This window comes from Ursus maritimus, unplaced genomic scaffold (assembly GCF_017311325.1).
Source record: "Ursus maritimus isolate PB19 unplaced genomic scaffold, ASM1731132v1 scaffold_3, whole genome shotgun sequence".
NCBI lineage: Eukaryota > Metazoa > Chordata > Mammalia > Carnivora > Ursidae > Ursus > Ursus maritimus.
The window spans coordinates 67,210,532-67,224,629 of record NW_024425563.1 but is presented as its reverse complement, the minus strand read 5'-3'; the positions used below and the strand labels follow the sequence as shown (position 1 = coordinate 67,224,629).

General features: G+C 44.9%; 1 protein-coding gene across 2 annotated transcripts in view; it reads right to left on the bottom strand.

Moving 5' to 3' along the window:
• PON1 (paraoxonase 1) overlaps nt 1-14,098 on the bottom strand; it is a 32,963-nt gene that overhangs the window by 7,111 nt on the left and 11,754 nt on the right. Inside the window, exons 5-7 of one of the 2 annotated variants that reach the window (XM_008686263.2) lie at nt 9,816-9,942; nt 6,413-6,613; nt 5,019-5,100 (exon numbers count right to left, since the gene is read on the bottom strand). In XM_008686263.2, coding sequence (XP_008684485.1) covers nt 5,019-5,100; nt 6,413-6,613; nt 9,816-9,942 — 410 coding nt within the window. The remainder of the gene's footprint in view (nt 1-5,018; nt 5,101-6,412; nt 6,614-9,815; nt 9,943-14,098) is intronic. The other variant, XM_008686264.2, reaches the window with a different exon arrangement.

The following is a 14,098-nucleotide window of genomic DNA, read 5'->3' as shown; positions in this document are numbered from 1 at the left end:
AGACTTACAAGTACAGAGAACAAACTGGGGGTTGCCGGAGGGGAAGGCGGTGGGGCGAGAGCAGCATAGATGAAGGAGATGAAGAGGTATCAACTTCAGGTAGAAAGTAAATAAGTCACAGAGATGAAAAATATAGTCGATAATATTGTAATACCATTGTATGGTGACAGTAGTGACAGAGGGTGACGACACTTGTGATGAGTGTGGAGTAATGTACAGAGTTCTCCAATCACTATGTTGTACACCTGAAGTTAATGTGTCAACTAGATATCAATAATAAGTCTTTTTAATAAATAAACTAAATTGAAAAAAAAAGAAAGTGGGAAGAAGAGTTGAGGTTAGAGAAGGACATGTGGATGCCCACTACTCTGTAGCTTCGGGGCTGGCAGACAAGGGGAGAGCAAATAATAGTTGAAGACCTTGCATGCCATTTTGCAAAGCTGGGAGGGCCCAGGCTGCCGGGGATTAAGGTCCGAGTGCTGTGACAAGGTCTGATTGGGACGCTAAGAGGTGGAAGGCCTGGGAAAGTGAGGAGAGTGAAGAGGACGTTGCTGTACGTCGCATGCAGTCCAACCCCGAGTGCAAAGCAAAGCAACAGCACCAGAACGACCCCAGCCAGCAGGGCAGCCTGCAATTGAGGAAACGTTCACGAAGAGAGAATGTACTTCCGCTGAGCTTATTGCTACAGCTGCCAAGTTCCAGCAAGAGGCCAGGGAAACTAGCCCAGCGTGGTGAGCGCACCTGTGGGATACGGGGAGATGCCGTTTGGGCAGAAAGCAGAGAAAACGAGCAACATCACCACACACCCTGTGCCCCGGCAGCCCCTGCACAGCGCTCCAAGGGTCAAAGTACTCACTCCCTTATCGACTGGATTATTCTAGCCTGCAGGGAGCTTTGACCCAATGAGGGGCACCTCCCTGGGGATGCGGAAGCCTGAAAATCTATAGAGGAAGTCCAATAATGCTTAGGGAGTTGGGAACGAGACAGGCAGTCTCCGCCTCTGTCTGTGAAAGCCCTGATTAATCAGGCCACATTCAGGGCAAGAAGGAGAAGGAGGATACTCCAGTCGCCCCAGTGCTGATACCGGACACTCACGTCCATGTTGAGCCCAGCTGTGGGACAAGATATTTATGATGTTGGGTAATCCACTGCTGATTTGGGGAAAACTGACAAATCCTGGGACTGGTATGGGCTGTGGGAAAGACCTGAGACAGAGAGATCACCCATAAAACCTAAAGGCGATCCCGATCGGCTGTAAAGGTCCAGTAAAGATAACCCAAAAACAAATGTGGTTCAACCTCATTGCGGCGGGGACCTCGCCTGAACAGAAAAGCTGACAACTCAACACTGTGCTCATTGGCCAGTGGAAAGATGCAAAACCTGAACAATTCAGACCTGCTCCATCTCCCCTTACCTTCCCTGCTGCCCTGCCCGCTCCAGCAGAAGCCTCAGGAATCCGGGGCTCTTTGGGGTGGGTGCCTCCCCTACTCCAGGTATGGGTACCAGCCAGGACTGCCTCTAGGTGAGGGCAGGTGGAGATGACCCGAGGCCTCAGCTTGAACTCCCTCTTCCCTGGTCTTCCAGGCATGACAGCTCTGGTGGGTACTGGATCCAAATGTCCCCTGACACATGGTGACCCTCAGAAGTTTTCAGCACCACTAGTGGTTACAGAGAGCAAATGGTGATGGTTGAGACAGTTCTTGGATGAATTTAGTGTTCCTCCCTACCCCAGGAATATGAGGTTTTTCTCTCTCCCATACCAGAGAATCTATTAGGCATTGACAGCCTACAAGATGAAACAGCAAACCTCTGTCTGGGAGTTCTGACCCTGGGTACGAGTCATCAAACCAGTGCCAAGGTGAAACACCCACTGCGAACCAGTAGGCCTGCCACCCCTTCGAAAAATGGTAACTGTCAAACAATATAAATTGCTTCGGGGCATAAAGAGTTAGGAGAAACTATCCAAGAATATGCCGCTGGCTTTCCTGGAGCAGCAGCAAGAGAGAAGACAGACGGGTCATGAACCCACAGAAAATTCAAGGCCCAGGAACTGCCCCAAGGCTTTTGGGAGTCATCTGGTTGGGCAAGACACATGTTCCAGAAGCTGTGATTGATAAGGGCGTAAGCTTAACAACCATTAAGAACTTGAAAGCAGTGCAAACCTTTGTAGGGATTTGGGGTTTGGGGAGGACTTTTATTCCCCATGTGGCATGGTGTCTCTGTCTCTGATACGGACCGATAAAGAGAGGACATGCGTAGGACTGGGGATAAGGGCAGCAAGTCACCTTTGCGAAAGCAGCCATACTAGTGAAGTAGAGTAAAGCTCTGGGCATCTCCCAAGCAGGGCTACTGTTTGAGTTAGATGAGTCTGCGACTCCGGAAGGGTTGGGCACTGTGGTGAGGATAACGGGTGGGGAAGGACGGAGTACCCCTAGGATTTTGGTCCCAGCTCTGGAAGGGCACAGAAACTCCATATACTCCATAGAGCAGCAGCTCCTAGCAGTATATGCAGTGCTGCTCCAGGGGGAGCCTCTGGGGAAGGAAGAGTATATCAAAGTAAGAACTTCCTTTCCTATCAAGGGGTGGGTTGAGAACATGTTCCCTGCACGCCTCTCTGCTGTGGCGCAAAGCCCCGAGTTGACTCGGTGGCGGTCCCATCTGCAGCGCGAGCACCCCAGCCACCAGCCCACTGTCTCTAGAAACACCAGCACTACTGGGCCCTACACTATGTAGATCCTCCAGATTCATTGCCTGCCCCCCCCCCCCATGGCTGTCCCTGCAGCTCCTAGACGGGGAGTGGGGGATGGGTGTAGTCAACGGAATCCACGCGAGCGGCAGCGGCTGTTCAGCCCAACACTGACACCGTCTGGATGGAAGCGGGAAGAAACCGCAGCGGCCCAGGGGCTGAACTCGGGACTGTTTGACTGGTGATCACTCCTGAGCTCTGACCCATAACCCTTTGCATGGACAGCTGGGCTGTTCTAAAGGGATTAATCCTATGGCTGGGACAGTGGCAAACCAAGGGGTGGATGATGAGAAGAAGCCCTGGTGGGGTCAGGATATATGGAAAAACATTTGAGTCTGCCTGCAGGAAGCTGAGGGGGTCCCCACTGTCTTCCACCTTCCAGCTCCTGCGGGAATGACACCCCCTGGCAATCAGGAAGCTCACATCCTAGCGTGGATATAAGCTCTGGCAACAAACCCTTTAGGAGATACAGAGATTGGTGCATAGGAAGAGTAGCCACCCCAGTGCCCCGGGGGGAGGGCATGTTTCTAGGGATGCTCTGTTGCCCTCAAAATAGAGCGACTTGGTCAAGCAGTAATAGCACGCCCGATGTGTTTTAAACACATCCCCGGGACTGGCAAAGCCCTGACCAAATTCATTCACTAAGCCTTAAACGAGACCCCGCAAAGCCTGTCCTTACTGAACACTGAAATGTTCCTAATATGATAAGCTGTCCTCCAAGCTAGGACGGCCTCAAGCACTACGACCAGCTCTGTGCCGTTACCCAAACAGAATGCTGTGTGCTCGTAGCTGATGCACCTGCCGGAGTGTCGTCTTTATGAACTCGCATGAGGACACAAGTGCGTGCCTGGAGTGATCTGACCCTCAGCCTGGGGGACTTAATAAATCGGCGGTTCAGGTCACGGGGCTCTTGGATGGAAAAATTGTCCTTGATCTGGGGAATCGTTGCTGTAACCTGCGTGTTCCCTTGCCTGTGCCTGTACCGTTGCTATGGTATCTGCTCCCGGTGTAGCCAGAGAGCCGCTCAGCAAGCGGCCTCCGCGCTGGTGAACCCCTGGCTGACAGCTCAGGGCACGTTGCAGAAGAGGGGGGTACCTGAGCTCGTAAGAGCTGCCGCAAGGGATGGAGTGTTGGAGGAGGTCACTGAGAGGACATGACCACTGGCTGAACCTCAAGCTGGACCTGGACAACGGAAGCTTCCCCAACCCCTTCCCTGTCCTTGCAACGTGCATTCTGCCCACAGTTCGCACAGTGGGAGCCATTCCAGGGACACGGCCTTGACAGAGTAAGGTGTTGTCGAGCCCCTCTGGAGGGTATATGTGACTGAACCCCCATCGAGGCCTCTATAGAAACATTTAAGGTTCTGGTGGGCAGGTGCGGAGAGCTACTCGTCCTGCAGCAGCCCAAGGCAAGCCAAGGAAGTAAGTTCCCTTGTTTATTAAAGCTGCCACCCACCAGCCTGGGGAGGCCTGCCTCTTGCTGGGTCTCTCCTTGCCCTCCGGGTGCACGCAGGGGAAGGGGGGTTCGAGGTGGACCAAGAAGCCCCTGAGGTTGCAAACGATCCGGGTGCGTGCAGCGTGGCGCGCGGAGTCGCGAGCTTGGATTAGGCAGCCAGGGAAGGCCTCGCTGAGGTGACATGTTAGTGGAAACTGGAAGGATATGAAGGAGAGAGCCGCAGGGATCTGGAGGAAGATCGTGCGAGCAGAGGGAAGAGTGCCCCACCTGAGGCAGGGCTCCAGCCGGTGAGCTCAGAACACGGAGGCTCAGGACGGGGAGGCCGAGCCGGGGAAGTGCTGAGGCCAAAGGTAGCAAAGTGACGCGCTGCAGGGGTGCTTAGTGGCCACCGGGAGTCCTTGATACTTTACTGGGCTTTATATTATATCGACATTATTTGTAACTATTATGGAGAGCGCTGTCCTATGAAATGCCAGTTGAGGTGATTTCTTGGCTGTTTCATCAACATGGAGGGAAAAATGAAAGGGAGAAAGAAAGGGGAGGAAAGGAGGAAGGGAAGGGAAACTGAGCAACGAGAATTCATGAGGGCAGAAAGAATCAGTTTCATAGGTGAGATATTTGGCTTGCTGCTTCCCACTCTGCAGGTGACCACAAGTGAACAACCAACACACGCGATGCTGTTGCCTCTTAATAAAGAAGTGAAAAATTGGTTCTCACCCACTCCAATTAGACAATCCTTTTTTGCTCACTTTTAATTTCACAAATCAATTAGAATCTAATTATCACTCTGCAAACTTATAGTGTTAATACATCTTACCTTCAATGGAGTTAAAGTCCAATTAGCGTGCTTTTCATACACATGAATCTTATGAGCCAGCAATTCAGATATGTAGACATACCTTCAAAGAAGAAAGAGCTACATCAAAGCACTTGAAGTAATACGGCTCAGAAGGCTACGGCGAAGTTGTAAGAACTCTTCCTAGGAAAGAACTTTGCTTAGAGACTGGAAAATGCGACCCTTCTCAAAACACACCAAATTCTGAAAAAAAAAAAAAAAACTCAACGAGTTTACAGTGCACAAAGGAGTTTTAATTTCTGAAAAGTTATTTCTGGAGCTAGGAACCTCACTGTCCCTGATTAGAAGGGAAGAAACGTGGCCCTAGGACCAGCTCTTAATACCCGGGAGTAAAATGTAGCACACTGCTGTTCGCTTGTCCATACCATCACAATCCCCAGGTTCTGCCTCTCAGAGGAGAACGAGTTCTCTCGGGCAGGCTGCAGGAAAGCCCTTTGACAGCCAGGCCCTTGTTTGAGGGCAGAGAAAGTATGAGGGAAGACAAGGTGCGTGGCCTGGATCTGAGAGAAGTCTTCCTCCCCTCTTGCCCCGAGCCTGGTCCTGACCCTGTGCATTTAGTATTTTGCACGCAGCGCGACGCCCCACTCACCGTAAAGACTTGTGGTCAGCGCATCCCAGAACAAGGAGAGAAATAACTACTTATTATCTGCCACTTTGGAAGACCAGGAGATGCTATAAAGAACTGAAAATATGTCCACGTTGTTTTCTCTAATTAGGTTACTAACTTTCTGAAACCTGTGATGGTAGAAGATGAGGAAAGGTACAGATGACTGGATACGTGGTTTTTGGAGATAGACGAATGTTGCCCAAGGTGTGGTCCCCAGACCGGTGCTGCTCTGTGAATCGTTTGTCTCAGGGCCACCATCAAGTAATAGCGAAAATCAACTACATGGCGAAGCACACCGCCTAGTTAAGCTGACTTTTCTCCCACAGTAACACTTTCTTGATGAAGAAAGCAATGTCTCGATATACAGTTTGGTGCAAGTTCTTTATCTTGTCACAAACCATCATTACTGAGATCTATAACTACACATGCTGTTCATCTTATAACCCCTCGAAAATCTTCCCTCAAAGCAAAGCTATTTAGTAATACTAAATATTTATCACAGTTTCCCTTGTTGATATATACATCCATCCACCCCCCAAATTTAAAAGAATACGCCTACATAAAATAGAAAATTTTGATTTGATGCATTTGATCCCTTGAAAAATTAAGATATTTTAACATTCTTCCTAATTTCCTCTTACCAGGATAACATGTTAGAGCATATCATGTTATTTGGAAAATGCAGATGTTCTAAAGATATCAAGCAAGAATCTGGGGAAACGCATGACATTGTCAAGAGGTCACATACTTGCCGTCAGGTGAAATGTTGATTCCATTAGCAAAATCAAATCCGTCTACCAACACTCGAACTTCGTCTGGACTATAGTAAACAACGTAAGACCACGCTAAACCCAAATAGAGCTCCCAGGATCTCAAGTAGGGTTCCACAAAATAGTGATCATTCGTGGCATAAAAGTGCTCAGGTCCCACAGCAACAATATCATTCAAACTGCAGATTCAAACACACATAGGATACATACAGGTGACGGTATTGTAAGTTACAGGACTAGGCACTGATTAGCATTCATTAATGGCTGTTCCTAAAATCAAGGCGTGGGATGAACTTTTCACTCTAGCCACATGGCACAGAATTAATATGACAGCAATCCCACCTGTATGATCCTCAAAGACAATAATTACTCTAAAAAACCCTAAAAGGTTACTATAGCAATGTAACATAAAAATCCTATTAACTGGATCTGAAAAATAGTGCTATGGTGCGTGTGTGCGTGCGTGTGTGTGTGTGTGTGTGTGCAGATAGACTACATTCAGTAGACATTAAATTAAGCCAGGAATCATTATCAGGGCAAATGCATCTATGTTCATACAGAACAGTCCGATACCATCAGGCGGAGGGAGGAGAAAACACTGGCAACCTTGAGACTTGCATTTTAGTTAAAGCTCTGCCACAATGAGCCGTGCAATTTAGGTAAAAGTAATTGTTTTACATGTCAGGGCCTCAGTTTCCTTCTCTGTAGAAGGAGGATGAGCTGGACCTTTTTCAGTCGTAAAAGGTTCCTTCCGGCATAAAAGTTTCATGATTCTAAACTGAAGAAAATGTCCATGAGCAAGAACGCTCAGGAACGGGACGCTACGGCATATTTTCTTTCTGATTTTGATTCTCTCTCCGCTACTGAAAATCGAAGATATATGAGTCTATTTTTCTGCTTTAATAGGTACCACAGTGAACACATAAGTGAGTCATTCTCTGCTGATTGAGTGCCAGAAGCTCCCCAGGGCCATTATCTGGGAGAGAATTATCTCCGCTCCATGGCAGGAGGCGTGACAGCCAGCACATCAGCTCGACGCCGCTCTGGGCTCCCGGGCCAGTTAGATAAGCACGCGGAGTCTCAGTTTTCTCGTCTGTAAAGAGAGGTTTAACCATTTTCCCAAAGTCATGCAGCTCATTAGTATAAGACTAAGGGTCAGAATCTTCATTTGTGGAGTCTCAGTGGAAATCACAGTAAGACAACGCCTGCCGTGTGCTTTGTAGAAAGCCTGCCGCTCGCCGAACCCCCCGTTGATGGCGACCACTCTCACGACACGAGAAAAAAGGTCTAGGAACTTAGGATTCGTGTGTACAGGCTCCAGGCATAAACCTCTTCTCTTTCTCTCTCTCTCTCTCTCTTTCCCCCCTCTTTTTTAAAAGTAAATTTCCGAAGTGAGTATACTTTACAAATCATTTGCCTGTTTTTCGTAAAAAAGAGCAGAGAAGAATATTTCAGAGTAATAGCTTTGAAATCTTATAGACTCCATTTGAATGTTGACGTTTCCTGTTACTGTCTATGGGGCCATAGCATGTCACTAAAATCTATGCCTCAGTTTCCTCTCTGGGCTTTGTGAGGTTAGGGTAAATAAAAGGGAAGACTGACTCTAAAGACCTTGGCACTCTGCCTGGCCTATAGCACATGATGGAGCATGACCGCTGTGCTATCGTTAATAACATACTTCAATGGTGCTAGATTAGTAATAGGAATATTAATGCTATAAACAACATAAACAGCCATTAAATACGAAGCAGAAAATAGACATGGCTAGTCCTTCAGTTGAGAGAACAGAATTCTAGTTAATTGTGGCACTATGGTTTTGGGTTTGTTTGTTTTTTTTTTTTCAGTTTGGTTCTATATTGCCAAAGACACATATTTTTGCAATTGGCCCAGAAAAAAAAACATCCTCTAACCCTGGGAATCTGGACAAATACAAGATTTCCAAGACTAATTGTGAAACCAATAAAGTTTTCACTATTTCAGAGTGGCTCAGAGCAGCGGTTTCAGCCTCAAGACACCAGGGTTAAAATTCCAGCTGTGCCATTTTACCGATAGTATTATGTGGGGGCAAGTTAAATACTCAAAATGGCATAATAATAACACCTAATTCAGAAGGTATTTGTAAAAAGATAATAAAGTAATCAGTTTAAATTGGTTATTGTAGCACCTAGCTTATAGTTAAAGCTCATTGTTACTATCACAATTATTACAATAATTATCGGCCCAGCTTTTCTATTCTATATACTTTCCCCTAATTTAGATCTCGGTATGGGGCACATCCGCCAGACGTTCAGTATCCTCATTCTCTTTCCAAAATACATTTGTTGAATGCATGTATAAATAAACTGTTTCACCAGAAGCTGTTCTCGAATTTGCACTCATCCTCGGGATGCAAAAGAAGACTTGGGCCATATGGTTCCTATGCAGCTACTAATTAGTTGATTGACCTTCATCCAGTAACTCAATTTCTCTCCAATTGCAGTTTCCCCGTCTTCAAAACCACCAGGTAAGAAAGAGAGGAGGGGATCCTGGGAACACCGTGCTGCAGGCACTCTGCTAGGTCCCCGCATGTAAATGACACACAGTTGAAAAGAAATCTGGATTTACCGATACTAAGTAGTCCAATGCTATCAGCTAACCGCTCAAATAAAGGGTGGGATTCTAGACGATCTTAATGATTAAAGAATAAGCATTGTTTGGGAAGACGAGGTCAGATTGTTGTCCCAAAGCCATCACTAGCCTCACAAACCAAATCCTAAGGCAAGTGAGGACGTTGATTTTGTGTTGGGTTGACTGGGATCGGGGATCCCTGGGTGTTTTCTTTTTCCTTGTGTTATACTGTCAAGAAGCCTAAGACTGGAGCTGAGTGTTAAGCACAGATCTGCTACCCCACCAGTCATGTGCCTGAACAGCAGTACGGGTAGGACGGGGAGGTGGTAGGGGCACCAAATCTCAGGTCTCCCTTGGGTGTATGTTTCTAAGATTCTATTTTTTTAATACAAAAGGAAATAAATGAACAAATAAACAAACTCATAATGTGGAATTTGTCTGTGAAACTGGTGTGGGTTTGAAATACAAAGTCTGGTTTTGGAGAAGAACAGAGTTATGTCTTAATAACAGCCTGAATGGACATTCTGAGGCCAGGAGCCATAAGTCAGCACCCAGGCAGCCTCGGAAATGAGAGAGGAAGAGAATGGGTCTTCTCTCAGGGGTCTGAATCCTCAAAAGTATCTGCAGAAGACCATGTGGAGGAGTTTGTGATGATTAGAAAGGAGAGTCGACCAGCCATTACCCCCCCTCCCACTCTGGCTGAAAGAAGAAACCAAAGGTGGATTAACCATCACTGGTATTAAAGGAAAGTAGAAATATGATATATCTCCCTACTTAGGCAGAAGTTTGTGTCTGATGGTTTTCAGATGCAAAAGTGATTTTTCTTCTTCTTCAAATTTAAACAACTCAACTGTGGACTTAGAATCTGGATGGTTCACCACCAGCAGGTACACGGTATTATCTGAGAAGAGATTAAAAACAAAAATCGAAACATTAACTGAGCTCTCAGCTGTCAACCCTGTCTCCAAAAAGCAATTTCAGCCCACCTCCAACTAGTACTTAGGGTGTCAGGCAGATGGAATATTTTCATCTCCTTGTAGAGAGAAGCACTTGTGATTACTCCGAAGGAAAATGCTAAAGGAAGAACTAGTGACAGTCTCTAAACACCTCCAAACTCCACAGGGGGGGAAAATCCTCAACTTAAGAATGAGCAACGCTTGACGCTAAAACTCCAAAGAGCTTGTTAAGCTTTCTATCGCAAATGGTCTCAGCAAGATGCAGAGTGGAGATAAAAGAGATAAAAGATGTGGAGAATGCCGACGTGAGAAGGTGTGCTCGGGCATAATTTACACAGTGTAAAATGATAAATTCCATAAAAAGAACACCTGAGAGATGTTATCAAAGGGAAACAGCTTCCGTGAGTCAGTCCAGCTTTAAGACATGGAAGAGACCAATCTAAGTGGTCAAGAAGGTGTGATTAGTGTTGGCAAGTGAAGTTAGATTATTACAGTCTTTGTCTTAAGAAGCAGTAAGTCTTTGGAAGCCTTTGATGTGACCAAACTGGTGTTTAAAGAAAAACAATGCAAAGTGTAGTAGGTTGAACTGAAGAGATTTAAACAGAGAAGCCAACCAGGAGGCTCCTGGTAGTTAGTCCATTGAATAAACAAGTGTTTAACTTGTATTAAGTGCTACAAAGGAAAAATAAAACTGGATAAAAGAATGAAGAGTAATGAGATGTTTTCTTCATGAGGGTCAGGGAAGTTCTGATGAAGTGATGTTAAAGCAGAAACCTAAATGATAGAGGAAACCAAACCATGTGAGTATCTGGAGAAAGAGCATTCCCAGGTGAGGGACTAGAGTGTGCAAAGGGCCTGAGGCAGGAGCTTCCTTGGCACATCTCTCAATAGTGAGGTTGTGGATGGAGTAGAATGAATGAGAGAAAAGAGTGACAGCCATAAAGGTAGGTAGCCAAGGCCAGTCTTGTTAGGGCTCAGGGTAAGGACTCACGGCTTACTCACTGGGGCCTTGGAGCCAAGGAGTAACATGACCTTACAGTTGCAGCAGTGATCCAGGTGTGGGGGCAGAAGGGACTGGGCCAGAAGGATGGCATTGACACGAAGTGGCAGAAGAGGATATGAGGACATTTGACAGGAAGTATCAAAAGTCCCTGATGATGGCTGAGGAAGGAGGAGGTCAGAAATGAAACATGAGTGAGCACTGAAGCCCGGAGCCGTGTTTCGTGCCGCAGATTCTACCGCTAAGCCTCTAGCCTAAGGAAATACAGAAGATATATACACGGGAATGTTGATTTTGGCATTGTTTGCAATGAACATAAAGGCAGAAACAGACTGAATATCCATCAACAGAAGAACTATATTACTGCATCCCATGCATCTGAATCCTAAACAGCCATTGCAAAGGAGCTCGAAATGCGCTGTCGTAGAAAGGAGCCCATAATGTAATGTTAAATGCAAAAGCACTTTATAGAAGGGTTTGCGTAACATGACTCCCTTTTATTTTTAGAAGTGTACATACCCAAGAGTATATTTCTTTGCACTTAATGTTTTAAAAATAAAATATGGTATTGATAAAGGGGTGGAGCGATCACAAAAGGGGACTATATATGTATATATAAAAGAAGAGACGTCGTATGGGGTAGAAAGGTAAAGAAGGAAAGATAAAAGGATGGAAAGTCAGTTGTCAACATGTTGAGTTTAAAGCAGCTACAGGAGACGAACTCAAATAGAATAATCTAGTAAGCTTGAAGGAATGGAACTGAAGAGCTGATTTAAAAAAAAAAGAATACCCCATTCATGGAATTCTCCCAGAAAGCAGGCAGAGCTAACGGGTGTGACCTGCTTGAACCTTCTGAACTAGAGCAAATAAAGGGGAGGCAAAAGATGGGTCTTTTGGAGAATGTTCAGAGAATGTGAAATGAATGACAAAACAATGATTGAGGGAGAAAACTGCAGTAGGATCAGAAGTAAGCTGGATAAGTATATTGGAATATCGGGGAGGAGCAATTTACTTGAAGGAGGAAGTGGTCAACAGCATAAATGAGGTGGAGGAAGGAAGAAGGGAAGAAAGGAAAGAAGGCGGAAGGGAGGAAGGAGGAAGGAGGAAGGAAGGAAGGAAGGAAGGAAGGAAGGAAGGAAGGAAGGAAGGAAGGAATTTGTTAATAAAGACATAGCTAACGATGTTCAAGATAGCAGTTTTAGTCACCACAGTGGAGAAAGTATGGAAGAAAGATGGAAGGAGGGACTGTCTGCTGAGGTGATGGAGGCCATGACTACAGATGAGCTTCTCAACTCTAGCTTTACATTTTATCCCCTGGAGAACTTTTAACAAGTCCTACCACCCAGGCCTTCCTCAGACCGACTGAATCAGAATATTTGGGGCTGGGATCTGGTCATTAAGCTTTTTAAAACTCCCCGCTGTTAAAACCACTAAATAAATTCAGTGAAGTTGCAGGATACAAAATCGATACACAAAACCTGTTGCATTTCTATAAGCTAATAATAAACTATCAGAAAGAGAAATAAAATAATCCCATTTACAAATGCATCAAAAGAATAAAATACTTAAGAATAAATTTAAACAAGGAAGTGAATGACCTGTATATTGAAAACTATTAAGATGTTAATGAAAGAAATTGAAGAAGACACAAACAAATGGAAAGCCATTCCCTGCTCATGGATGGGAAGAATCAATATTGTTAAAATGTTGCTATAGCAGTCTACTGATTCAATGCAATCCCTATCAAAATTCCGATGGCATTTCTCACAGAAATAGGACACATAACTTTGAAACTTGTATGAAACCACAAAAAAACCCAAAGCCAAAATAATCTTGGAAAGAGCAAAACTGGAGGCCTCACACTCCCTGGTTTCTAACTATATTACAAAGCTATAGTAATTCAAACAGTGTGATACTGGCGTAAAAACAGACACATACTCAGTGGGACAGAATGAGAGCCCAGTAATAAGCCCACACATATATGGTCAATTAATTCATGACAAAGGAGCCAAGAATATAGAGTAGACCATGGGGAAAGGACAGTCTCTTCAGTAAATAACATTGGGAAAACTGGACAGCCACATGCAAAAGAATGAAATTCAACCACTATCTTATACCATACACAGAAGTTAACTGCAAATGGATTAAAGACTTGAATAGGAGACCTGAAACCATAAAATTCCTAGAAGAAAACATAGGCAATAAGTTCTTTGGCAGAGATCTTCGCGATGATTCTTTTAAATCTGACACCAAAAGCAAAAGCAACAAAAGCAAAAACAAACACGTAGGACTACATCAAACTAAAAAGCTTCTGCACAGCAAAGGAAACCACCAACAAAATGAAAAGGCAACCTACCGAATGGAAAGGAATATCTGCAAATCATGTATCTGATAAAGGGGCTAATATACAAAATATATAAAGAATTCATTTAACTCAATACAAAAACAAACACATAAATAAGCTGACTTTAAAATGGGCAGAAGAGGTGTGCCTGGGTGGCTCAGTCTGTTAAGTGTCCAACTCTTGATTTCGGCTCAGGTCATGATCTTAGGGTCCTGGAATTGAGTCCTGTGTCACGCTCCCTGCTCAGAAAGGAGTCTGCTTGAAGATTCTCTCTCTCCCCCTGCCCCTTCCTCCACTCACGTTCAAGCTCTCTCTCAAATAAATAAATAAATAAATCTTTAAAAAAATAAAACAAAATAGGCAAGATCTGAAAAAGACATTTTTTCCAAAGAAGACATAGACAGCCAACAGGTACAAGAAAAGACGCTTAACATCATTAATCATCAGGGAAATGCAAATCAAAACCATAACAAGATACCATCTCACACTCGTTAGAATGGCTATTACCAAAAAGACCAGAAATAACAAGTGTTGGTGAAGATGTGAAGAAAAAGGGACCTTCATGCACTGTTGGTGGGAATGTAAACTGGTGCAGCCACTGTGGGAAACACTGTGCAGTTTTCTCAAAAAATTAAAAATAGAACTACCATACAACCCAAGAATTCCATTTTGGGTATTAATCTAAAGAAAACTCAAACACTAACTTGAAAAGATATATGCTCCCCCATGTTCACTGCAGCATTATTTACAGTAGTCA